The 26,379-nt window shown below is 38.6% G+C and overlaps 1 protein-coding gene across 11 annotated transcripts in view; it reads right to left on the bottom strand.

Moving 5' to 3' along the window:
- Nucleotides 1-2,435: 2,435 nt before the first annotated feature.
- KCNJ15 (potassium inwardly rectifying channel subfamily J member 15) overlaps nucleotides 2,436-26,379 on the bottom strand; it is a 36,883-nt gene continuing 12,939 nt past the window's right edge. For 5 of the 11 annotated variants that reach the window (XM_070750422.1, XM_070750425.1, XM_070750421.1 and 2 more), the window contains exon 3: nucleotides 2,436-13,710. In XM_070750422.1, coding sequence (XP_070606523.1) covers nucleotides 12,567-13,710 — 1,144 coding nt within the window. In that variant the 3' untranslated portion in view covers nucleotides 2,436-12,566. Of the gene's footprint in view, nucleotides 13,711-14,251; nucleotides 14,365-14,884; nucleotides 15,012-15,261; nucleotides 18,922-26,379 lie in introns of those variants that run through there. The other 6 variants (XM_070750428.1, XM_070750430.1, XM_070750427.1 and 3 more) reach the window with 4 other exon arrangements.

Genomic DNA, 26,379 nt, shown 5'->3' with positions numbered 1-26,379 from the left:
AGTGAACAAAAGACATATTTGTACAGGAAGGAGAGAACAGAAAAAGAAGTGAAACAAAAGCAGGATGCAAATTTGGCAAGCAGAAGGTGATTTGACAGATAAGGAAAGGAAGACAAAGTCTTTTCATTCCTTACCCTTATATAGAAAGGATGAGTATCTCCAATGAAGCAGAAGCTATTTTCATTTTTGTGGCCTCATCAATGTCTCCTCCACAGTGCTACAAGTTTCACTGTCCAGATGAATAAACAGTTTTTTGACAGTCACCCTCATCATTGTCTATCTCGAAGCATTGGGAGCAAGAGACAAAGAAGGTCATTGACCCACTCCTTATCTCCAATCCACAGAAGAGGAAAATAACATAAATTGTCAATCCCATCAACAAATTAGTTGAGCCTGTGGGTTATTGTCAGTTCAGGATAGTTGGGTTTTCACTACTTGCTCTTCTTATTTGCTTTTTTGTTTGTTATGTTTACATTTCTCACTTTTATATTTCTCACTTTTTATTATACTGGTATATTAACTGTCCAAAACCCCTTCACATGTATAGCCATGTAAATTGAATGAAGCAATCGAAACCCATTCATATCATATCCCTTCTTGTGTACATTGGGTTCAAGAAAAAAGAAAGCTGAGCAATTTGAGTTGCAAAGCTGGCATCCTTTCCTATGAAGAGCCTTCATAAGATAGCCAAAGTCCAGGAACCGGTAGGTGGAGTAAGACCAGTGTGCTATAGTATTATCAGCTACTGTTTAATAGATAAATCAGGTAGATGAAATCAACTCCACAGAAAGCCTAAAAATGCTTTTATTGACATTGTCTATAATAACAATCAGTTGTTAGAAAGATTCAAATCAGAGAAGAATTATTTTGATTTTACAAATGAGATGCTTTGCATGGCAATGATTTACAATGGTTTTTGTATATGTATTTAATACCAGTTCTGGCGAACCGCTCTAAACCGGGAGGAAATATGGAAATTTCATATTTGCCTTGTCTTGCAAAGCTGGGGTTTTGGGGTCTTTCCCATTTTTTAAAAAAAATAATCTTTATTAATTTTTCCATTAGAAAACAATATATATACAGTGGTACCTCAGTTCTCGACCACAATTTGTTCCAGAAGTGTGGTCAAGAACTGATTTGGTCGAGTACCGAATTAATTTATCCCATAGGAAATAATGGAAATGGATTTAATTGGTTCCCAACCCCTGTTGATTCGCTGGGAACCAATTAAATCTATTTTCTTTATTTCCTATGGGATAAAAAATCTGAGGAGCTCTATAGTGTAAGCGCTCCAAGCTGCAGGAAGGGTGGGGGCAACTGCAATCCCGGCAGCTTCAGGGGGCTCCTTTCCCCAGTGCTTCTTCTTGTTACCTATAGGCAGCTGCACCAACTTTCTCCTTCCCTTCGAGTAGCAACAGCGCCAGGAACGTCACGTAATGAAGGGAAGCTTCTGGAGCGGCAGCAACTGCTGAGATGGCTCCGGCAGCTTCCCTTCATCACGTGATGTTCCCGGCGCTGTTGCTCCTTGAAGGGAAGCCACCGCCATTGCCGCCGCCGGGAAGGAGAAAGTTGGTGCAGCTGCCTACAGGTAACAAGATGAAGCATTGAGGAAAGGAGCCCCCCGAAGCTGCTGGAATTGCAGCTGCCCCTGACGGTAACATTTCGGATAATTAACAAAATTTTCTGGCTGTTCGGTATCCGAATTTTTGTTTGGATACCGAAGGAAATTTTTGCTGAAAATTTTGTTCGGTATCTTGCTATATTCTGGTTTCTTCCCGTATAAGTTTCAGAAATTTCTGCCAACATTTTGATGAGGTTCTACTCATCATCTTCAGGCTGGTGCTTTTGTCCTTGTGCTAGGACAAACACAGTGAGACCTGAGCTGCCTTCCCTCTATAAATACTGGTGGGTGGGTGTGGAGTGCTTCCTCAGCAGCTGTAAGCTGTGTTGAAACTTCCTGGTGAGTCAGTTTCAACACAGCTTGCAGCTGCTGAGTCAACACTCCACACCCACCCGCCAGTATTTATAGAGAGAAGGCAGCTCAGGTCTCACTGTGTTCACCTTAGCACAAGGACAAAAGCACCAGCCTAAAGATGACGAGTGGAGTATTGTTGTTAAGTGGATCACTTAAATTAGTAACATGGCCATTAAGGGACTCTGGCTTCCTCATTGACTTTGCTTGTCAGAAGATCGTAAAATATTATCACATGACCCCAAGGTACTGGAAACATCATAAATACATGCCAATTGCCAAGTATCTGAATTTTAATAATGGGACCATGAGGATGGCGCACTAGTCATAAGTGTAAAAAATGTTTATAAGTCACTTTTAATTAGTGCCACTGTAGCTTTGAATGGTCACTAAATGAATGGCTGTAAGTTGCAGACTACCTATAATGATATCGGAAACACCAGTCAAACACCAGTCAAAGCCATAAAAAGAATTCATTGAGGACAAAATGTAATATTCAATAATGCAGTCTCCTCCAACTATTTGCTTTCCAGATGTGCAAGGGTTATGGCTCCTATAAAATCTTAGCAGATCATTTTTTTTCTGAATAAGTAGCTGCTTTTTCTTAAATATTAGAAGTAAATTATCCCACTAGATTTTTAGTTTTCTGTTGTTGGGCTTTCTTCTTCAATAAATGTTAGGATTCTTCCTATCTTGTTGACATCTCCGTTTTGTGTGGAAATGGTACCATTTTGGCAAGATTAAGGTCCTACCCTGGAATATTTGTATTTCCATAAAAGCATTCACTAACAAATAGCAAAAGAAAAAAAATTAAAAGGAGAAGTATAGCCAAATCAAAAATAGACAAAATCCTGATCAATATCTAATAAATCAGTTAGAATTTTCCAAATTTTAATAGTGTTACACTGTTACTTCTCTCATCTGATGTATAGCTTTATTGCATGATACACACCCAGTGAACATGAACATTACTCAATACAAATGTCTCTATTTTCCATATTTTGATCTTCTTTCCTTCAAGTTTATTTAAACTAGGCTTTAGTGGTACAGTGTACACATCCTGTATTCATTATAAGCCATTCTATGAGTGATGTTCTATGGAATTTTTGGAGGAGTGAATAAAGGCTTTTAAAATGTTTCAGACTTTCAGACACTCCTACAGACCGCAGGCTATTTGTGTAGCAAATAGGAATACAATATTTAAAGGACATTAAAGAGGAAGGGTGGAGAAATACCTTCCTTCTTCTAGGAAGTTATTAAGCAACTAAGGGCTAGGGAGCCAACTGGCTCTGTTTCCCTGACCTTTGTTTTTCCAACACAGCACTTTGAGTGCAACATGGACTACAAAGAGCAACCCTGCAAAGGGTTGACAGAAATAAATGTAGGTGCAGAAGCCAGCAGCAAAATGTAAGAATTTCAATTTCAAAAAGCGTTTTGTGATACAGACATTTTGTCAAACATGAAAAGAGCTGTAAAACATTTGCAGGCACCTAGTTCAGCCTGGACATACAAATTAGATTTCTGAACCCTCTATATTCAGTCGGGCTCTTATTAAAGCTATAATTTCTTTTCGCCATTTCCATCTTTCTTTCCAAATTCAACTTGTACATCTACATTTTGTGTCATAATAGCTAGGAGGAAGGGATTTACCCATGGGGACATTCGTTATACAGGTAGTCCTCAACTTACAACAGTTCATTTACTTACGGTTTGAAGTTACAATGTCATTGAAAAAAATAAGACATGATCAGTTGTTTTCCTCAAGTTTTAGCTTTGAGTCCATTTTGCTAGCATATTTACCTGGAAACAATCTTCCTCTTTTCCTTACATATATTCATTCCTGTTGTGCTATGGAATTCTCAGAAACACAGAATGGAACATACATTTGATGTGCCGGTGCCTGGAGGCTGTTGGAGCCTGGATGGGTGTCAACAAACTCAAACTCAACCCAGACAAGACGGAGTGGCTGTGGGTTTTGCCTCCCAAGGACAACTCCATCTGTCCATCCATCACCCTGGGGGGGGGAGTCACTAACCCCCTCAGAGAGGGTACACAACTTGGGCGTCCTCCTCGATCCACAGCTCACATTAGAGAAACATCTTTCAGCTGTGGCGAGGGGGGCGTTTGCCCAGGTTCGCCTGGTGCACCAGTTGCGGCCCTATTTGGACCGGGAGTCACTGCTCATAGTCACTCATGCCCTCATCACCTCGAGGCTCGACTACTGTAATGCTCTCTACATGGGGCTACCTTTGAAAAAGTGTTCGGAAACTTCAGATCATGCAGAATGCAGCTGCGAGAGCTATCATGGGCTTTCCTAAATATGCCCATGTTACACCAACACTCCCAGTCTGCATTGGTTGCCGATCGGTTTCTGGCCACAATTCAAAGTGTTGATTATGACCTATTAAGCCCTTCATGGCATCGGACCAGAATCTCCGGGACCGCCTTCTGCCACACGAATCCAGCGACCAGTTAGGTCTCACAGAGTTGGTCTTCTCCGGATCCTGTCGACTAAACAACGTCGTTTGGCGGGACCCAGGGGAAGAGCCTTCTCTGTGGCGGCCCCGACCCTCTGGAACCAACTCCCCGCAGATATCAGAGTTGCCCCCACCCTCCTTGCCTTTCGTAAGCTCCTTAAAACCCACCTCTGTCGTCAGGTATGGGGGAATTGAGATTTTCCCTTCCCCCTAGGCTTATAAAATTTATGCATGGTATGTCTGTATGTGTGATTGGTTTCTTAAATTAGGATTTTTAAATTAACTTAAATATTAGATTTGTTTATATTGTCTTATTATTGTTGTTAGCCTCCCCGAGTCTACGGAGAGGAGCGGCATACAAATCTAATAAATAAATAAACAAACAAACAAACAAACAAACAAACAAATAAATAAATAAAAAAAATAAAGCTATAATTTCTTTTTGCCATCTTTCTTTCCAAATTCAACTTGTACATCTACATTTTGTGTCATAATAGCGAGGAAGAAGGGATTTACCCACGGGGACATTCATTATACAGGTAGTCCTCAGCTTACAACAGTTCATTGTAACTGTTTGAAGTTACAATGGCATTGAAAAATATAAGACATGATCAGTGAAGGGCTTCCAAAATTTTTACTACCACACTGTGGGCGTGGTTTATGCAGGACGTCCTGCATTTTCTTTCAACATCTTTCAGTGCAAATTAGGTGCTTTGGGGTGGCACTCCATTTTCGCTACCCCACTGCGTTCCCCCCTATCCGGGCAGCAACCAACCCCTGGGCATGATCATTTTTCACATGTATGATCATTGCAGATTCACCATGGTCACATTATTAAAAATTCAGATGCTTGGCAACTGACTCATAATTAAGACGATTGCACTATCCCAGGGTCATGTCGTCTCCTTTTGCAACCTTCTGACAAGCAAAGTCAATGGGGAAGCCTGACTCCTTTAAAACAGCTGTGTTACTCTGATTTGGGGGCAGAATAGCATTTGGGGAATGCTTACCTGAAGTAACTCTTACAACATAAACTCAAATCTTTTCACATAATCTATAAATATTAATTCACTTCACAATGAGAACTTATCGCAATAAATGTGATCCTTTAACTTGACCTTGATAGTCTGTTTTTAGCTATCCTATTTTATCCATCTATTTAATCTTTTATTATGCCAATGGCTCAAGAAAAGCACATGGAGAATATGCAGCTGCCCTGGGCCATTCTCAATTTTTTCCCGCACAAAGGGAGGATACCATGTCTCTGCTTTTTGTGGCCAAGTTGCTAGCTCAGCTCCTTTGCTTGGACGGCCAGCTTCTGCTTCACACTTTACATCACTAGAAATAGTTCAATCCAAATTTATTAGATCAATTCTCCAGGTGCCACATTGCGTTTCAAAAGCACTTCTGCACTTGGAGACAGGATTGATAAAAGTCGAAGCAAGAATCTGTATAGCATTTCTAAATATCTGGTTACAGCTTAACTTTTTTCCACAAGGTCTTGCTCTGTTAATCCTTCAAGACAAATTTTCTTCCTCGTGGATCAAGGCTGTCGAGTCCAATCTTGACAAATTAGGTTTCTCCCCAGCTTCAATACTCAAGATGGACTATGATCAAGCAAGACAAAGCTTGCGACAAAGGGTGGACGACATAGAGAGGCAGGCGGACTTAGCGAAATCTCCACTGTTTCTGGCTCCAGATGCCACTAGATGTGTTGTGGCTCCTTAGTGTTCTGTCTGGGTCACTCCAGAAGCCAATACCAACCCAAAAAGAGAAGCCAGACACACTGGTAAAAGGCAAAGGCAGTTTTATAAAATTCAAGAAAAACACAGGTAACAGAAAATGTCCTTACAAACAGGAAAATGCTGTATCTTCAGATATATTCACAAAGGCCAAAAGTCCATGCAGCAATACAGAATTCTTGCTGCCAAGCCAAGGCTGTAGATAGCAGACCTATACCTCCCGCGGATCTTCCAAAGCTGCTGGGCCACAAGCCAGGAACAGAGATGCCGAGAAACAAGACAGGATAACGCCACGCCAAGCTGATAACACTCCACATGGCTTAAAGGGATTGCCTGCCTTTTAACCCCTGCTGATGAGTACCACAACCAAACCCAGCTGTTTCTACTTCAATGGTGAAAATATCTCTTTAACTGCTCCTTTCGTTGCTCTGAACATCGCTGTCTCATGTCAATGACAGCTTGTGCGTCATCACCTAATGACTCCAAGCTACTGGCTGGGGAGAGCGCCCCCCCCCCCCCCCGGGGCTCTCATGCTGTTCTCCATCCCATTCCTGATTTTCCTCTCCCCCGTCCGACTGTTCAGCCCCCTCCTCTGCGCTGTCATCCTCTTCCGGGCATGGAGCCAGCAGAGACACAGCTGGTCCCTGAGCAGCCTCAGGCTGAATCACAACACTTACAAAGCTGGAATCAGCAAACCACTGAAAAGCATTTGCTCTTACACGGTGCCATGCACTTCCACCGGCCGTTTTGTATGGCAAGTATAAAAGAATACCATTTACTGAAAGACTTTTCCCCTGCAGTTCAGGAGAGATGGGGACTATGGGACACATGCTCCTGAGATGTTCCTTTTATACGGAGATTAGGAAAAAACATATTCTGCCATTAATTGCAAGGTATCCTGGCCACTCAGACACTACCTATTTCCAGTGGCTGCTTAAGGATGAACAGGCCATAATTACAGCACAGGTGGCCAGATTCTGCACAGCAGTAGTGGGGATTCATCACAAATATGTGTCTTCTTCACCATAGCGATTTATATACCAGCTGTGGCTAACCTTTAATGTCTAATCCACCATAGTTAATTTATACGACAAATGTGGCAAGCCTGTTTATTCCTTTCCCTATTAGTATTAAATTGTCTATAGACCTCACAGCTTATGGGTTGTAATTTTAGTAGCATTGACCATGTATAATTGATAGACCAGATATTATAATGGATTTTATCTGTTATTTATCATTTTATCTCAGAGCTTTTTGATGTGTATTTATTTGTTTTGGTATATGACTGTAATAAATTTGAACTGAATTGAATCTTTTATTGAATAAACTGCAGCTTTTTTTCAATTAAAGAACAATTACTTAAGCATGTGATGAGATCAATGAGAAATGAAGAATAATTCATTAATAATAATTAGTGTTTAAATTTTCTCATTTATATTGCCTTAATGAAATTCATCTCTTTATAAGCTTAAGACATTCAATTCACATCTCAAACTAAACATGGGCTGGGCTAATTTTCTATAATGGTACATGGAAATGATCTTAGCTAACAGAAGGGAGAAACCAGAGCATATAAAATATAGCTCACAGAATGAGGGAACGCATTAAAAATAATGTTTATTCCTTTCATGGGTCAAGGTACTTTTTACATACAGTTTTCCAGTCTATGATTCTACCTACTGTCTCCCAAGTTCATTCTCAAATACCATTACATCTTCTCTGAAATTTCGTTTACATGCAACACATATTCTAATTATTTTTCCATAAATTTGCATTGTCTCAATCAAGGGCTAATCAATAGGAACTACTTGGGTCAAATCAGCTCTTTTAAAAAGTTATTTTTGTAATATAACCCCCACACGTCTTACTCAAATAATAATCAGGATAGGCAGGATTTCAGCACCTTCACCATTACCATTGGATGTGCCACAACTATAAGTAAGCTACTGAGACACTATTACTAAATTATTTTTGAGCAACAAAGGTTCTCAGTTGTTGTAAGTAATCATTTAACTTTAGGAATCATAGTGGTTGAACATGTCCATGTTAAAATTCTAAACAATGAATTATTGTTCATTGTTTCCTCTCCTAATTATTTAACTGAAAGGATTAAAGAAGGGCAAGATACATTTTATTATATTTTCACACAAAACCTGTACATTTAATGCAAGGATATTATCTAGTATGGTTATGGCTAGTAATGTCAAATAATTAAAAAGGAAATATTTTAATCTAACTTAAACCTTATATATTATGATACAATAAATAAATAATCTAAACATGTTTGTGGTCTGCCTGACAGGCCATTTGAGCAGCAAGGAAAGATGAAAACATACATAGACTGGAGGTTTTCGAAACACAAAATATATTGCTTTACCAATTGGCTGAGAGCTGCAATGATGGCAGAAGAATGTCTGTTTATGACCAAAAGGTTGAGATTATCTGCCAAGCCAATAACGAATGTCTCACCACCCCCACCCCCCAAAGTTTATAAAGAATGCTTCCAAACTGGGCTGCAGCAAAAATACTCATTTTATTGTTCAAGAGCTACAGTCTTTCGAAACACAAGTGCCCCAAAACTGGGTTGTTTTCCAAGGATGCAAGATGTTGGTTGAGAGACGGAACTCCAGATCTGTTTTTTTGTCTCTGTTAAACCACAAACGATAACTTCTGCAAAGAATTCTCTCACAAAATCTCCCCTTTTAAGCCTGCTGCAGGATTCCCTAATTACTCCCAGCTGTGATTAAGATCGTCTTCTGCATCTGCGCAGCTGATCCTGTCATCCCATAATCATGTGAACCCAGATAGTAAGAATGGGGTACTTTGAATCCAGATATTAAGAATGGGGTCATTAATCACCCCATCCTCATCCAATCCAGACGAGGCTCTAACTGGAGGTTCCACAGGCACTGCAGGGGCCTCCACTTCTATCTCTCCAACACCTTCAGCTTCCATCTCTCCTTCCCCCTCACTGTCTGAACCCTCTGAGAGCCACACAGGTCTCTAATGGTCCGATGGACCCGGCTCGTCCGGTTCAAAATCTGTTACCAGAGGAGCTGGCTGTGAGCCAATCACAACAGTTTACAAAATATTCAGAAGGGGGAAATAAACCTCTGCAGCAATTTTTATGTTAGAAATCAAAGACTCTCTGCAAATTCTTTATGACTTTACTAGGTCTAGTAAATAATTATTCCATATTTTTTTCTTTTATCTATAAAAATGAATATTTGTATCTTCTGCTATATACCAGGGGTGGGCTAGGGGGGTAGCGAAAATAGAGCTCCACCACAGAGCACCCAATTTGTACTGAAAAATGTTGAAAGAAAATGCATAAGCCATGCCCACAGTGTGGTAGTAAATATTTTGGTAGCGCTTCACTGCTATATACCCACACTACATATCAGATATTAATACAACAGAGCATGTCCAGAGATACTTTATAAGAAGAGTTCTCCACTCTGCTCTCAACAGAATACCATACACCACCAGACTTAAAATCCTGGGCTTAGAAAACTTAGAACTACATTGCCTTTGGCATGACCTAAACGTAGCTCATAAAATTATCTGCTATAACGTCCTTCCTGCTGTTATGCCGGGCTTCACGTTATGAGCCCCCAATTAAGTCCAAAGTAGAAATTCAAACACACACAGTTGTAAAGTAAACAAAGTTGGTTTATCAAAAGGAAAATAGTGTCCAAACACACTTTAAATCAGCCAAAGTGCTCCCCCACAAACCCACAAGCCATGAATGCTGTGAAAAACATAAAACAAAAGCAAAGCAGATAAAAGGCAGCTGTGAAGACGTCACAGCCACCCTCCTTTAAGAATCCTCACCCTGTGCTTAACTGGAATTGTTCCACAAAGTCCTTCGAAACCTCTGATAATGTTAGGATTCTCCTACATCAACCTCCACAGTCCTTGGACCAGGAGCTGGCCCAGAGCCAACCACAACACCTGCCAACCACTACTTCAGCTTCAACCACAACAATACACAAGCACACAACAGATACAAACTCAAAGTGAACCGCTCCAAATTCAATTGCAGAAAATACGATTTCAGCAACAGAATGATTAATGCCTGGAACTCATTATCTTACTCTGTAGTTTCCTCCCCAAATTCCCAAAATTTTACTCTTAGACTGTCTACTGTTGACCTCACCACATTCCTACGGTAAGAGGTTACTAAGGGGCATGCATAAACACGCCAGCATGCCTACCATCCCTGTCCAAATGTTCCCTTGTATTTGTACTTATCTTATGTATTCAAATAATGTATATTATCAAATATGTGCTTGACAAAATAAAATAAATAAAAATGAATATATAAGACTGATGCTGAATTCTGAATCCATAGAATAAACTAACCACAAGAAAATACACTTCATTATAAATTCTGTCAGAAACTTTTTTTTTCTTTTCAGAAAAGTAGTAATCAAAGAGCAAAGACAGTCAATGTCATTTTAATGTTTAAAGTTAAAAGAAAAACTGGTTATAAAATAAGCCCAAGGGCAGATCTGAATGTCAGAAGGACGGCAGATCTAGGAACAATGACCTTGGGATGATTTGCCACAATGTGGTATTACCAGGAGCAGGACAATACGCAACTGGGGAAATGGTTTTTCTTATACTTTGAAAATGCAAGCAGACAGTAACTAAAGATATGTGACACAGTTGTCTACAAAAACTAATTGCTGACAGTACCATTTATACATGTCCTATTAATAGCACAGCAGGCATTTACAGACAACATGTTCAAACAAATATTGCCAGTAACTATTTTGGAATCCTTTATTTAAGATCATTAAATAGTTTTCTAAAGCAAAGCTAAACAGCTTTTAAAAAGTGATTATTTCATAAAAGCAAAATATTGTTACTAGCATGGCCCCTATATGATTGTTGTTTTCAATACCATCCTTATATGTTTTTAAATCTGTCCTTCAAAGTATGGGAGGGAGGAGGGCAGGAGGGAGGGAGGAGAGGGGGGGAGAGAATTGAAAATTGAGTAAATTGAAAATTGGGTAAAGATTGTCTGGGCAAAAAAGAGTTTGCACTCAAGAAAAAGGTTGTGGAGCCATTTATTTTGTTCTTTCTTGCTCATCTAAAATGACCACAAAAAGGATGTGTTCAGGCACTTTCCTTAAACCATTGTTTACATAAGAACCAGTTTGGTCTAGTCTAGTGGTTAAGGCACAGGGCTAGAAAGCGGGAAGACTGTGAATTCAAGTCATCCCTTAGTTATGAAAGCCAGTTGGGTGACTTTGGGCCAGTCATTCTCTCTCAGCCCAACCCACCTCACAAGCTGGTTATTCTGGAGACAATAGGAGAAGGCAGGTTTATTGGATAGGGTTGTACCTTGATCTACTTATAAAAATAATAAGGGTGGGGTACAAATAAAAATGTGAGAGGCTATTAAGCTTCTGATCAGTAATGTGCTGATGAGAGAACTCAGAGCAAAGCTGGGTCTCCCTCTATATTTCCATTCTGATTTTGATCTTATGCATTATCAATAATATACAAATTTAAACTGGACAAGGAGAAAAAAAAATCAGTTTAGAAAAAATAGCAATTAAGATCCACACAAAAGACATTTGGCGGAATCTGACAAACTGTCTTTATCATATCATGGTGTCACTGTACAAGGTACCAGTGTTCATAATACTTCCTTTGAATAAACTTTTAAAATTGCTATCTATATCTAACACAAACGCCTATGTCGATTTTTATTTCTGGAGAAATATGTTCAAAAAAATCAAATTTTTGTATCTGGAAAAATATGTTCAACAAATCAAACTTCAGACACAACAATTAAAAATCAGTTGTCATATATCAAACACTAAGCAACAGGAAGATGATATAGCTCTGGAGATCAACATGCTAACCACATCCTGTCTCTAATAGCAAGAAGGAAGGGAGGAGTTAAAAAGTAGAGCCATTGACTCTACTGACTTTCTACTCTGTGTTATAGTGGACAAAATGCCATAGCTCATCACCAGTGATGCAGATCACAAAGTCATTGGCAGCATAATGTCAATGTGCTAACCATTCTACTTCATTTCAGCACTGGAGAAAGATGCCAGTAGATGTCATGGATCCAGTTCCAGATACTGCTAGTGAAATTTCCTATCTGGAACACCAGGCGTGCCACTGCTAGTCATAATCATAATTTTGTTCATATTAAGGCAGGTTTCTATACTCCCCAAGTATACTTCCATTTTACATTGTTGTGGCATGCAAAATGGCACTTCCATTTTACATTGTTGTGGTATACAAAAATTGAAAACAATTAATAATGCGTTCTGATAAAATCATAGTGTTTGAATAAACAACTTTCAGATAGAAATGTTATATACAGTATAATTGGTTATAGATAAGCCATCAAACATTACTTTGTTGTAACAACATGGTTCTGCGTTCTCTCTCCCTCTGATCTTCCTTTCTATATTGCTCTTCCAATTTTTGCTTTTCAGGGTCCGTGCTGTATAATGTACAGTCGACGCTTCTTCTGATCAGCTCAAATTGACTAAAATCTGCAACATATTTTCCATTCTGTGAAAGAGAAATCACAGGCAGAAATTCAAAACCCCAGAAGATCTCCTCTGGAATATATGAAGTTCGGCTCTGGCATACGGCACTCGTGGATTCTACTGTGGCATTCAAAAGGATAATGAGCTCAAAATCCTTTTCCTTTAGATTTTGGGGTGTCAGGTCGTTTAAAGGGCTGCTCTCATCCAAAATGTGGTAAAAAGTCAGAGGTAGAATCAAGAAAGGGCTTTCTGATGATGAATCCACATGGAATTTGACACTAGCTTGGTTTAGCAGAATCCTTTCTCCTTCTTTGGTTTCATAGGTCTGAAGAAGCTTTCCAGTTAGCTGGCACTGAATCAGGAGGCTCTTTCTCATATTTGCTACACGGATTACAAGGCAGAGCTGTCCATTGTGTTTGGTTATGACAGCACAATGACTAAACTTAATTGTCTCAGCCCTTTTTTTAGGTCTAGCAATTTTGGCCAGGAAAGTTCCAGTAATGAAAATCTCAATCAGGGTAGTGAGAACTAACTGAGCCACCAAGAGAAAAATGGCATGAGGACATTCCTCAGTGATAACCCGAAAGCCATAACCGATGGTTGTCTGGGATTCCAAAGAAAAGAGAAATGCCCCTGTTAGTGAATCTACATTCATGACACAAGGGATATGTTTCCGAGGGTGTCTGGTGTCTTCCAGATCTCCATGTAGAAATGCAATGACAAAGTAAATGACTCCAAACAGAAACCAAGTCATGATGAAAGTAGCAGCAAACAATGTAAGTTTGTATCTCCATTTCATGTCAATAACTGTGGTCCACAGGTCTTGAAGATAAAGGAGGTAAATACCATCGACCTTGTCAATTCTGATATTGCTGTGACCACTTTTAGACATCACACGGGGCTTGTTTCTCTTCATTTTAGCACTGATGCTGCCATTGACTAGTGAGGCTTGGGACATACTGATCTGCGTTGCTTCCATTACCTGCTCTTCAGACCTAAAGGGGCAGAGGGGAAGGGGGGGGCGAGAGGGGATAAACGTTACTGTCTAAAAAGCACTCCAAGACATTCTGATAATAGATACCAAAACTAAACAATGGAAATCGCATACCATTCACATAGATAAAAATGATTATATAATAAAAATATTATACATGAAATTCATCACTGGCAACATGCAACGAAGTGAACAGAAAGACATGGCATTATTTCCTTCTTCTGTATCAATATAAGTGATAAGACTTTGCTTTAACAAATCAGTTCCATTTATTATTTAGAATTTTCTCATATTTATTAAGCAAGACAAGAAAGTAATTTATTAATGAACCTAACTTGATCCAAACACTCAGGAGATCTATTTCTCATTACTGTATTTTCATTTCCCAACCACACTTTCCCCTAATATGTTCTGCATTTTTCTGAAAAATTTAAATAAGCATTTTGATCATGATTTTCATAAATTGTACTTTGCACATAGTAGGGTGAAAAGGAAAAGAAAAGCTAGCAGTTTTGTACGGGCATAGAAAGAAATCTTTGCACCTGAAAATTCTTCAAGGCTGTTTATATCATGAGGCTCTCCAATTTCAAAGACTCAGCGGAAAACAGGAGGTCATTCACAAATTCAGCTTTCTGAATAGCACTTGGGCCCATCCCTTAGCAAATAGAGAAGACATTAAATGGGACCAAAAAAGGACACAATATCCAGAACCAGACAGTGGTTACGTAGTACAAAGCAACAGCAAGTTAAGAGGAGTTTCCAATAACAAAACTTCCTGAACTTTTTTTTTTTTTTTTTAAACCCACCCATTCTCTAAACTCGCATCCTTTGTACTCTGGCAGTTGTTGCTGATAGTATTATTTTGTTCCATTGTTTTGCTTCAGGAGAGAGCTTTTAATAAGTAGTTCATTTTTATGAAGCACAAAGAGGGTGGGGGAAACATGCTTGTCCCTGGTGTAACTACTTAAAAGAACATTTCTGGAAACCAAAAATGAGTTTGTAGTAGATATTTCTGCCAGTCCAGGATAACAGTGCAATTATTCATTAGTGCAACTTTCCTGTTTTGTCAGTAAAATATTTATGTCCGTACCCATAACTGAATAACTGCTGGCAGGCTGAAAATAAATTAGCATTTATTTTTATTTCCTTGAACAGCTTACATACAACTCCCGTACCTCAAAACAACTAAAGGAATTGAGGTTCTCTGTAAGCTTGACTGCAGAATCAATATGCCCACCCAAACATGCATACTGTGCGAGATATCCAGATAATAACAGGAAAAGGAGATTCAAAGCGTCAATGCTGCAGGCAAGAACAATAAAGAAAGGGAGAAGGCAACTCATTAGAAATACCTTTTGGAGAAACTAATATTGCAGAGATAAAAAGGGAAATGCATTTGAGAGAATGACGTGAAAATCCTCACAAACCAAATATTTTAAAAAGGAATGCATGGCACAGAAAACCAAGAGGATTAACTGTGTTTGTCAGATTTTGGGCAGGCAAAAATATCCTGGGAAAGTTTCAAGGATGAACTCCTCTCTCTTCTACCTACCGTATGTCTTGTTCTCCTCAGCTGATCATGGATAATTCTCTATTAATAAGATCAGAAATAACAGTTGGGGATGGTGGTAGGGGCTGTTGTTTCTTATATGACTATAATTCATAAATGTCTTCATCGGTGGAAGGCCAAAACATGAAAATGATACAATATGAACCTGAAGAAAACTTAGAACATTTTGGTCTGAACAATTGTGTAACTTTCTCAAAGCTACATAATACTGTATATACTAGGAATAGCTACAGCTATAGAATTTCACCCATGTAAATTGATTAAGAATTCAATTAATATATTTCAAGAGGAAAGAATATTTACAAAAACTGCATTTTTGGTAAAAGGGGGTGTTGATTATTATGGAGAAATTGATAATTTTTCCCTTAATGGACAAAGGCTATAGATATCCCTGCTTTACATGCAAAATATGATGGGTTCAAATTCCTGGCTTTTCAAAATAGGCCTGGAACTGATTGGAGTGCAATGCCTAGAGATCTTCTGCCAGTCTGTAGATAATCTAGAACTAGATGAATAAAAGTAAATGTCAATGTTCATTATGTCCTTGGTACATGACAATTGAGGTGTTAATAGAAACACCTGTATTTCAATTTCTCAACGGCTTGTTGGCACAACAATATCACGAAACAAGAAAATACACATTAAAAAAAAAGCTCCTCTCCTTTCAATGTTATTATTAAACATGCCTAATTTTATAAATCTTACATTGCCTTAGGAAGTGATGTCTGTCAAGCAGAAAAAAGTTGCCCTCATTTCTTGAACTCTGATTCCAGATGTTGTCAGGCTGAGCTTCAAAGAAGATTTGTTGAGTCTGGGGCCCTTGAGGGCTACAAATCAGACCACGTTAATATTTTGAGGTATGTGACAGGTTGGCTGAAGATTTGTGAATTTCCAAGACAAGGCAAAGCAGTTTCCCTGGATAGCACTTTGAGTGCTATAGCTCCAAGCTCTCTTAAAAATTAAAAAAACCCTCCCAAGCACCACCACTAGCCTGTCCCTGCAAGACCTACAAAGATAACTGCCTTATTCTCTCTGTCAATCTTTCTCACTTGCAGGTCCAGAGGCTTTTTTTTCTCACCGTATTTCAAAGCAGCCTCTTTTCTATTACCAGTGTTCTCAACCTATGCCGTTCTGGATTTTGACCTATAAACATTTAAGTATTAGAATAGCATCTCACCAGTCCTTGGTGTCTTCCTCTCTCCATTTGTGTTTCTTTATTAGGTAACATTCATGTATCAGTTTAGTCACTTCCTTTCAATGTCCTGGAATGGATCCCATCCGATCCTGGCCTCTTGTATTCCCCTGACTTCCTGCATTCTGTTTCTTTCATCATCTCTCTTCTCACATGATCCTGAATTCCTGTTGTTTATAGCTTAAAACCCAAAGAAATGCATATAACGAATTCCCCCTCTTCTCTCTGTCACGTTTATCAGATTAAAGAAAGGTTGCAGGGAATGCCGTCCTGTCATGATTATTGGATGTTCACTTCCAGTGCAATGACGGTTGCCTATACTAGCTGTACAAGAGGAAAAGACCCTGAAGCACGCAGTAAGTGTCTCCTCAGAAACAATCTCTCTCCCCCCCACCTCCTTCCTCCCAATTTTGACTGACTTAACGCCTGGAAGCATGAACGATCGCATTCTTTCCAAACATCTGCTTTGTTTATTCCAATTTCTCTGTCGTAACACTGGGTATTCCAGCTACTTCTATAAATGTGAGTCCATTTCAGAATCTTTTCAATGCCACTGACACATGAAGGGTCTATATATTCTCCCATCTAATTCTGAGGTAAGATTAAAAAAAATACTTTTAAAAATAAAATTCTCCTGTCATGAATCGTCAGATGCTCCCCCTTTCTGGGATTGTGAGGTACAGAAAAAAGAGGGGATGGGTCTGGCTTTCTGCCTCTAGCCATGTCCTATGGTTCATGTGATATAAATAATGCATGTCTACGTGGGAAATATTTCCTGAAACTCACAAAGCTGAGGAATGAGAATGTTTGGAATGAAGTTGACATAGTTCCTATATAACTTCTAAAGGGAGGACTGGGGCATTGGTAAAAATGAAAAGTTTTAGATGAGTAAATGTTATATGAGGCTACACCTCCACGTGCATTCGTGTATTTGCAGGAAGGGGACATGAAAATGTTATTCATTGTGGGGTTTTCTATGACAGTTTTCTTTCCTATTGAACTAGTATGACCCATAAATTATAAGTTGTAACAGCTCAATGACTTGTTAGAAGCCCCAACATTCTTCCCATTCATTCCCTGCTCTCACACAAAAAAGAAAAACAATTCCCAGAGAAGACAAATAATCAAGATAGATTGTTACACATCAGGAAATGAATTCCACGTTCTTGTGTTACTTAGTGGTAGGCTTAACAACTTGTGTTTCAGATACTTGCAATTAACTTTTGGCAGGTTTATGCTTCAAGAATATTCTTATTATATTGGTTTCAATGTTTTATATCTTCCTCATTTAAAAATAATCTAGGCTTCATACAGCTCTAGGAATATGTCCTAACCTTTCCTTATTGAAGGTAAAGGTTCCCTTCATACATATATGCTAGTCATTCCCAACTCTAGGGGGCAGTACTCATCTCCATTTCAATGCTGAAGAGCCAGCACTGTCTGAAGACGTCTCCATGGTCATGTGGCTGGCATGAATAAATGCCAAAGGAGCACAGAATGCTGTTACCTTCCCACCAAAGGTAATCCCTATTTTTCTACTTGCATTTTTTACATGCTTTCAAACTGCTAGGTTGACAGAAGCTGAGACAAGTAACGGAAGCTCACCCCATTACCTGGCACTAGGGATTCAAACCACTGAACTGCCAACCTTTCGATCAATAAACTCTTAGCCACTACTGACCTACTGTGTCCTAAGATGGACTTTGAATACTGTAGGTACGTTTTTCTGTCAAGTCATCTGGTATACCCAAATATGGGAGGGAGCACATTGCTTCCCTTTACCTTTCAGCCCCATTCCAAAGGCCATCCAGGCTACAAACTATATTTTCAAACTATACATGTATATATGTATGCATGTATGTATGTATTTTATATACATACTTGTTCTGTCTGGGTTCCCCCAGACGTCAATACCAACTAAAAAGGGTAGCCAGACACGCTGGTAAAAAGCAAAGTCATTTAATATCTTTGAAAACAAACACAGATAACAAAAACTGTTCTTACAAACTGGAATGCTATGAAGCTTCACAGAATAGTCACGACGGCCAGACAATACAACAAGCTTCTTGCTGGCACACACACCACTGTAGATAATAAAACCCATGCCTCCCCCAAGTTTTCAGCCTTCGAGGCCCCAAGCCAGATTCAGAAACACCAAGGATCGAAGCAAGGTCACAGGACTCCCAAAAGATAACTCTCCACAATACAGGAAGGGCGGGCCTGCTTTTTCAACCTTTCTGAGGAGAACCACGCCCAAACCCAGCTGTTGCCTATTAGGGATGGAAATACCTGGCTAATTGTCCCCTTCGTTGTGCTGCCCTTCTCTGCCTCATATCTATGATGGCTTGTGCGTTCTCATCTAATGACTCCAGGCTGCTTGCTGGGGAGAGCTCCCCCCCGGGGGTCTCAGACTGTTCCCCCTCCTCCTCGTCCTGACATTCCTGTTCCCCGTCTGCCTGGTTCTCCCCCTCCTCCTGTTCCTCGTCCTCCCCCTCTGAGCATGGAGCCGGCAGAGTTCCAGCCGTTCCCTGAGGAGCCTCAGACTGAATCACAACACATACTATGGAATTAAATGGGATTCTACTAAATGGGATTCTAGGCACAAAGTATTTAGTTAGCAAATCATTTAATGTTTATATTGCACAGTCTGTCATCATCATTTTTTTTTTTAATGAATAGTCTTGAGTTAGATATACAATTGGGTTAAACTTTTGGAAATATAGTTACAGCCAGACTCAGGCCAAAAAAAGCTTACATATAGGTACAATTGTTTGTCGACCATAAAAGGAAACCTCACCTACAAAAAGATATTGACAAAATCGATCAGGTCCAAAGACGGGCTACAAGAATGGTGGAAGGTCTTAAGCATAAAACCTATCAGGAAAGACTTAATGAACTCAATCTGTATAGTCTGGAGGACAGAAGGAAAAGGGGGGAAATGATCGAAACATTTAAATATGTTAAAGGGTTAAATAAGGTTCAGGAGGGAAGTGTTTTTAATAGGAAAGTGAACACAAGAACAAGGGGACACAATCTGAAGTTAGTTGGGGGAAAGATCAAAAGCAACATGAGAAAATATTATTTTACTGAAAGAGTAGTAGATCCTTGGAACAAACTTCCAGCAGATGTGGTTGGTAAATCCATAGTAATTGAATTTAAACATGCCTGGGATAAACATATATCCATTGTAAGATAAAATACAGGAAATAGTATAAGGGCAGACTAGATGGACCATGAGGTCTTTTTCTGCCGTCAGTCTTCTATGTTTCTAAAAGTTTGGTATGTTTTTCTATTTTTGTTTGTCTGAAATTTTTTTGCTCTCTTTATTGGTTTGGGATCCACAATCATTTTTAAATAAAAATTGCATCAAATCTTACAGCAGTTATTTTATTTAACAATAATTTTAACAAAGAGAATGGAATAAAAAATATTTTATGCAAAGAATCCCCATGACCTATTGTATTTTTTTTTTAAATGACAGACATTTCCTGAGGTACAAAATGCTAAGAAGTTTTGCATCTCTCCTGCCAGGAACTGATTCCTAACTTCCTTGAATTCAAACATCATCACAGTGGATCTTCATTAACACAACTAGCTTCCAAAAGAAAAATTGGTATTTTCCATCTCTTTCTCTCTCACCTTTGATCCTATTCGTGCTGCGTAACTATTATCTGCCTTCTTAAGACAGCAATTTTTGGCAGGGTTTAGTTTGCCAAGGAGCTAAACTTTCCACTCCATTAAATCAGAACTATGTGCCAGGTTAAAAGCAGGTTACAGAGATCTTATCACCCACATGTACTTTAAAAGTACAATATTGAGCATTAAATGCTACCTAGACACTAATCTGAACCCCATAGTTTCATGGAAAAGCAAGTATCCCTGTCTCACTTGACTTACACAGAAAGAAAGAAACCTACTATGATTACCGCCATGTATGAATGAGTAATACTGCCAAGAACAGAATCATGAAAAAACAACAGGATTTATTCACTTTCTTTATTAACTTTAATAAACAGAATTTATTCACAAGCTTTATTTTCTCCTTACTTTTAATGAATCTCAGCATTTGTAATCTCTCTTTTCTGTTTACCAGATGGACGTGTTAAACATGGTTATCTATTTCTTAAACCTTAAGTGCTTTGTCTTCTAAAGTAGAAAACTATTCCATTAATCTTTTATTTTTATTATATTGCTAATCCATTCACTTCAATCTTCAATTAAAGAGAATAAATTGTTGATCAGGATTAGAGTACAATAGAAGCAGTCTTTTAAATTTTTAATTGTTTCTATACTGTTGCATATTCATCAGTTAATTCCTTTTTCCCCAATCTTTACAATGCATACACACATAAGCAATTAAAGATATTTTTCCCCCAAACCCCAAATGATCTTATCCTAAGTCAGTGCTTCTCAACTATTTTCTGTAACGCCCCTGCCCCCCAGGAAGATGTAAACATTTTGCGCCTCCCCAACTCTCTGATCTGGGCCCCACTGGAATTTTAGTGTTTTGACATGGGGCCAGGCCAGATTAATCAAGCTGATGTTTTGGGGTCACCGGCCTGGCCCATAAGCGCCACCTCTGCCGGGCACCCACAGCAAATGGTGTAGACGGAAGCTTTAGGGTGCCATTTGAAGTTCTCACCCAGCTACAAATGATGGTCCTCCTTATCCAGCAGCAGGTTTGCCACACCGTTCATGGTTACTACAGCACCCACCAAGAGCACAAGAACCCAAACACCTGCCCCACTCCTCCTGGCCCCCTTCTCTGCACACTCGGACAGTGTGCAACTGGGAAAACAACCCCCATTTGTGGGAATCAATCGAGAGGGACCATGTATGTTCCCTGAGTCACACACGCCCCCTGGCATTGCTCCATGCTCCCAAAGGGGGCATGCCCCATGATTTGAGACGCATTGTCCTAAGTATAGAGTTGAACACTGTTTTGAAAATTTGAAGAATTGCAAAATCAAAATCATAAGCATGTGAGATATAGACTGAGTCAGTTTGCTTCAAAATGCAGGCTAAACAAAATCCTTGAGCATATCTGCTACTTTTATGTTTATTCACTGATGAACTGACCGAATATCATGAAGCTCTTAAAAAACAGGAAGACAAAATCGGCAATTTACTTTAATTCATTCCTATTTAAAAGGACAGTTGGGGAAATTTAGGAAAGCTGGTGAACTAAGAATTGATGCCTTTGAATTGTAATGCTGGAGAAGCCTCTTGAGAATCCTTTAGACTGCAAGGAGATCAAATCAGTCAATCCTAAAGGAATTTTTTTCCTGACTGGCCTTTGGAAGAACAGGTACTTAAACTGAAGCTCAAATACTTTGCCTATCAAATGAGGGGAGGGGATGCATTGAAAAAGTTCTTATGTTGGGGAGGATTGAAGGCAAAAGGAGAAGGGACAGCAGAGGATGAGATGATTGGATAGTGTCATCAACACTGTTGGCATGCGTTTGAGCAGACTCGGGGAGCTGGTGGAGGAGGAGAAGTGGGATCTGGCATGCTATGGTCCATGGGGTCATAAAAAGTTAAACATGACAGTGATTTAATAACAACAAATAGTAAAAGCCATTTTTTCCCACTAAGAAGCATATAAAAATGTTTGGCATGGATAATAACAAAAAATCCTTTTTTGAAAGACTGGAAACTGCACATGGACTTTTTGTTGAAGGAAGAAAATAATGAATTGATGATCAATCGATTTAGGGATTTTAAAAAGTTAGAAACAAGAGTGGGAGTGAACGTATTGTATTTTTCTTTGCCTTTCATCCTCTTTTTTGTTCTATATTTTGTTTTTTATTTCCCTTTATTGTTTTATAATTTTATTGTATTTAAATTCTTAAATAAAATGATATAAACATATTTTAAAAGATAGCCCCTTTTATCAATATGAAAAGATTAAATTATCCAAGTGCTAGATTTCTGTCTCTAACTTTCTTTTAGTATATAGCTGATAGTTTTATGAGTAACACTCCACAGACAGGAGATGATTATCCCCACCATTTTCTGATTGGTCATACATCTTTGATGTGTATCTATAAAATGTCAGAGCATTCAGATCAATCTACTATGGTTTTATTATTGTCTTGCTAGCTTCACATTTCATCCCATTCCACATCATCTTTTGGTTACTTCATTTATCTTACATCCTTTACATTATGAAACAGCTTTTTCATCTACCATTCTGCAATTCAAAAAAGCTCACACATTCCCTAAAGTAATTACTAGCGCTTTCACTAGTAAGTTATTACTGATGTGATGGTAATGCTCTTGTTTTCCACCTCTCAATAAAATGAAGCTGGCTGTGGAGACATTCACCCCCAAAACAGAAAAGCAATAGCGAGTAGATAATGAAGACAAAACAGAAAATAAACTCCATTTCTATCATTTTGAGAAAGAACTGGAGAAAATCACAAAATACAAAGACCTGAAAATAGAATGACTGGCAAAAGAAAGCAAAGCTAGTATCAATAGATTAACAGATTAACAGAGTTGAATATGGCCTTGTAGATCATCTAGTCCAACCCGCAGGTTGACCCTACGCCATTTCTGACAAATGGCTGTCCAATCTCTTCTTGAAAGTCTCAAGTGATGAGGTTTCCATGACTTCCAAAGGCAGGCTGTTCCGTTGATTGATTCTTCTCACTGTCAGAAAGTTCCTCCTTGTTTCTAGGTTGAATTTCTCCTTGATCAATTTCCATCCAGTATTCCTTGTCTGTCCTTCAGGTGCTTTGGAGAATAGCTTGACTTTAATGTCATCTGCAAATTTAGTAAGTTCCCCTTCTATTCCCTCATCTAAGTCATCAATTGCTGCCAACCTGCCTTCCATTGAGGACCTGTATACTGCACGAGTCAAAAAAAGGGCGGGGAAAATATTTACTGACCCCTCACATCCTGGACACAAATTGTTTCAACTCCTACCCTCAAAACGTCGCACACCAAGACAACTAGACACAAGAACAGTTTTTTTCCGAACGCCATCACTCTGCTAAACAAATAATTCCCTCAACACTGTCAGACTTTCTACTAAATCTGCACTTCTATTCTACTAGTTTTTCTCATCATTCCTTTCACCCATTTCCTCCCATATTGACTGTATGACTGTAACTTGTTGCTTATATCCTAAGATTTTTATTAATATTGCTTCTTCATTGCTTATTTGACCCCTATGACAATCATTAAGTGTTGTACCACATGATTCTTGACAAATGTATATTTTATTTTATGTACGCTGAGAGCATATGCACCAAGACAAATTCCTTGTGTGTCCAATCACACTTGGCAAATAAAAATTCTATTCTATTCTATTCTATAAAAATATTGATGAGTACTGGTCCTAAGACAGAACTTTGCGGTACCCCACTGCTTACTTCTCTCCATGTGGACCTGAACTCATTAAGGACTAAAAGAAAATAGTAATATACACCTTGAAAGCAATTCCAAATCAATGGAGCATCACTGGAAAACCTTTTATCATTTATGGTAGACATGTGGTAAAGCAAATAAATTTTGGAGTAAGATTTATATTGTGTTACAGAAAATTCTTAAAATGAGGATAAAGATGGAACCCGAAGCCTTTCTTTTGGATTTAATGGGAAAAGATTTGGAAACTTTTTTTGGAACTCTGATCTTATATATGTTGACAGCAGCAAAATGATAGTATGTACAAAAATGGAAGGACATTTCTATTACCACCATGGACAAATGGCTACAGAAGTTGATAGAGTTGGCAGACAGGATTAAATTAACTGTTTTGATAAAAGAAAAGAACATAAGCACTTTTATTGCTACGTGAAGACCACTTCCGGACTTTGTGCTTGAGGTAGGAAAAATGAAATTTTGGGTTTTACTGATTAGATTGATTCATTGTTATAGAAATGGCTAGCTTATATTATGGAAAAACACAAAGTTGAGGCTTGATGTTAATGCTTTATTCTACTGCAACAGAGACAGTTGAAGTCAACAATTGTTTTTTTCTTTTCTCCCTCCTCTCCCCATTTTCCCTTCCTCTTCTCCTCCCCACTGTGTCCTCCTTTTTGCTTTTATATTTTTGCTTTTTGTTCTATAATCTAATAAAATGTTTTAAAAATATAATTTTTTTAAAAAAAATAATGCTTAGTATTGGCATTGCCTGAGGACTTTCTGTCATATCACGTATATTATGTTACTAAATTTTAAGTTTGGCAGGAATTGCAGATGAAAAGCACACATTAATCTAAAACTCAGTCTGAGGTGAGAACAGAGTTCTCATTGAGTAGTTCATTCTCTGGTACATCCATTTTGAACCTGTTGTAGGGACTGCTATAATTCTTATAAAGATTAAAGGCTAAAGATTATGGGGGGGAAACTCCACTATATTTTAGTAGGATTAGTAAATTGCTAACCCTTCCTTTCTTTCTTCCTTCCTTCCCATTGTCATTTTGTTCCACTTACAATCAAACTAGAGACATACAGTATGTCATTTTTCATCATCTTTATAATTTTATTAATTTACATCACCTGTCATTTCCCAATAATTTTAAGCAGGTTGCTTTCACCAGACTTCAGGGAAGGCTGGTTATCTTTAGCTAACCACCCAAGCAGGATACTGTTTCACAGTAAGTAGCTGTGTCCATAGAAAATTCCATCCATCTGCAAAGTTAAGATCTAAATCAGATGATCAGTGATCAAATGCCAGAGTATGTTCCCAGTGCCAAATCCCTGCTCTGGGACACAGAAAGAAGTAGTAGTAAAATCTACATGCGAAGAATGTTGATGATAATTGAGTCCATTTGATAAAGATTGCATTGAATCATTTGTTTGCAGCTACAGGTTTTAACAAAAGTTTGATGAGAATTTAGCTGAAGCTGAGGTTGATAACTAAATTGTACTTTAGGCAATTAATATCGTTTACTTAAAACAAGTAACATAATGTGCAGCTTCAGCACACTTTCCAAATGTGTGTGTGTGTGTTCTTTTCATTTATTGTATATTCAAAACACTATACAATGAGCCATGATGGTGCAATGGCTAGAGTGCAGTACTGCAGTTGCCTGCAATTTGGCAGCTTCTCTCACTGACAACTACAGACCAATATCACTATGCTGCGTCTCATGTAACGTCATGGAATCCATTATAAATCAATAAATTACCCTTTACTTAGAATCTAATAACCTACTCTCTAACAAACAATTTGGATTCAGAAATAAATTATCCTGCAACCTACAACTACTTCACTGCAAAAACATATGGACTAGATCAAGGAAAATCCATTGATACAATTTATATTGGCTTTTGCAAAGTTTTCGATGCAATGATCCATGACAAACTACTCCTAAAACTCAAATCCTATGGCATCTCTGGATTCCCCCACAGCTGTATTACTGCATTCCTGTCAAACAGACAACAAGTTGTCAAAATTGGAAGCACCATTTCCACCCCCGTCCCTGTTAAAAATGGCATTCCCCAAGGCAGCGTACTGGGACCTACTCTTTTCATTCTCTACATCAATGACCTCTGCGATCATATCAGAAGCGACTGTGTTCTTTTCGCCAATGATGTAAAACTCTTCAACACCATGGACAACACATCTACTCTCCATAAAGACCTCGACTTTGTCTCAGATTGGTCTAATACATGGCAACTTTAAATATCAACCAACAAATGCTCTACCCTCCACATCGGCAAAAAGAATCTGAACCTCATATATAAACTGAATAAACAAAATCTCACAGCCAATCCCCACTCAGTAAAAGAGCTTGGAATACTAATATCAAATGACCTAAGTGCCAAAGCCCACTGCAACAATATCACCAAAAAGGCTTCTAGAGTTGTTAACCTGCTCCTACGTAGCTTCTGCTCCGGCAATCTCACGCTACTCACCAGAGCCTACAAAACTTTTGCCAGACCCAGCCTTGAAT

The sequence above is a fragment of the Erythrolamprus reginae genome, chromosome 4 (genome assembly GCF_031021105.1).
Source record: "Erythrolamprus reginae isolate rEryReg1 chromosome 4, rEryReg1.hap1, whole genome shotgun sequence".
NCBI lineage: Eukaryota > Metazoa > Chordata > Lepidosauria > Squamata > Dipsadidae > Erythrolamprus > Erythrolamprus reginae.
Note: the sequence above shows the minus strand (reverse complement) of the source record. Positions and strands in the feature narration are given on the sequence as shown.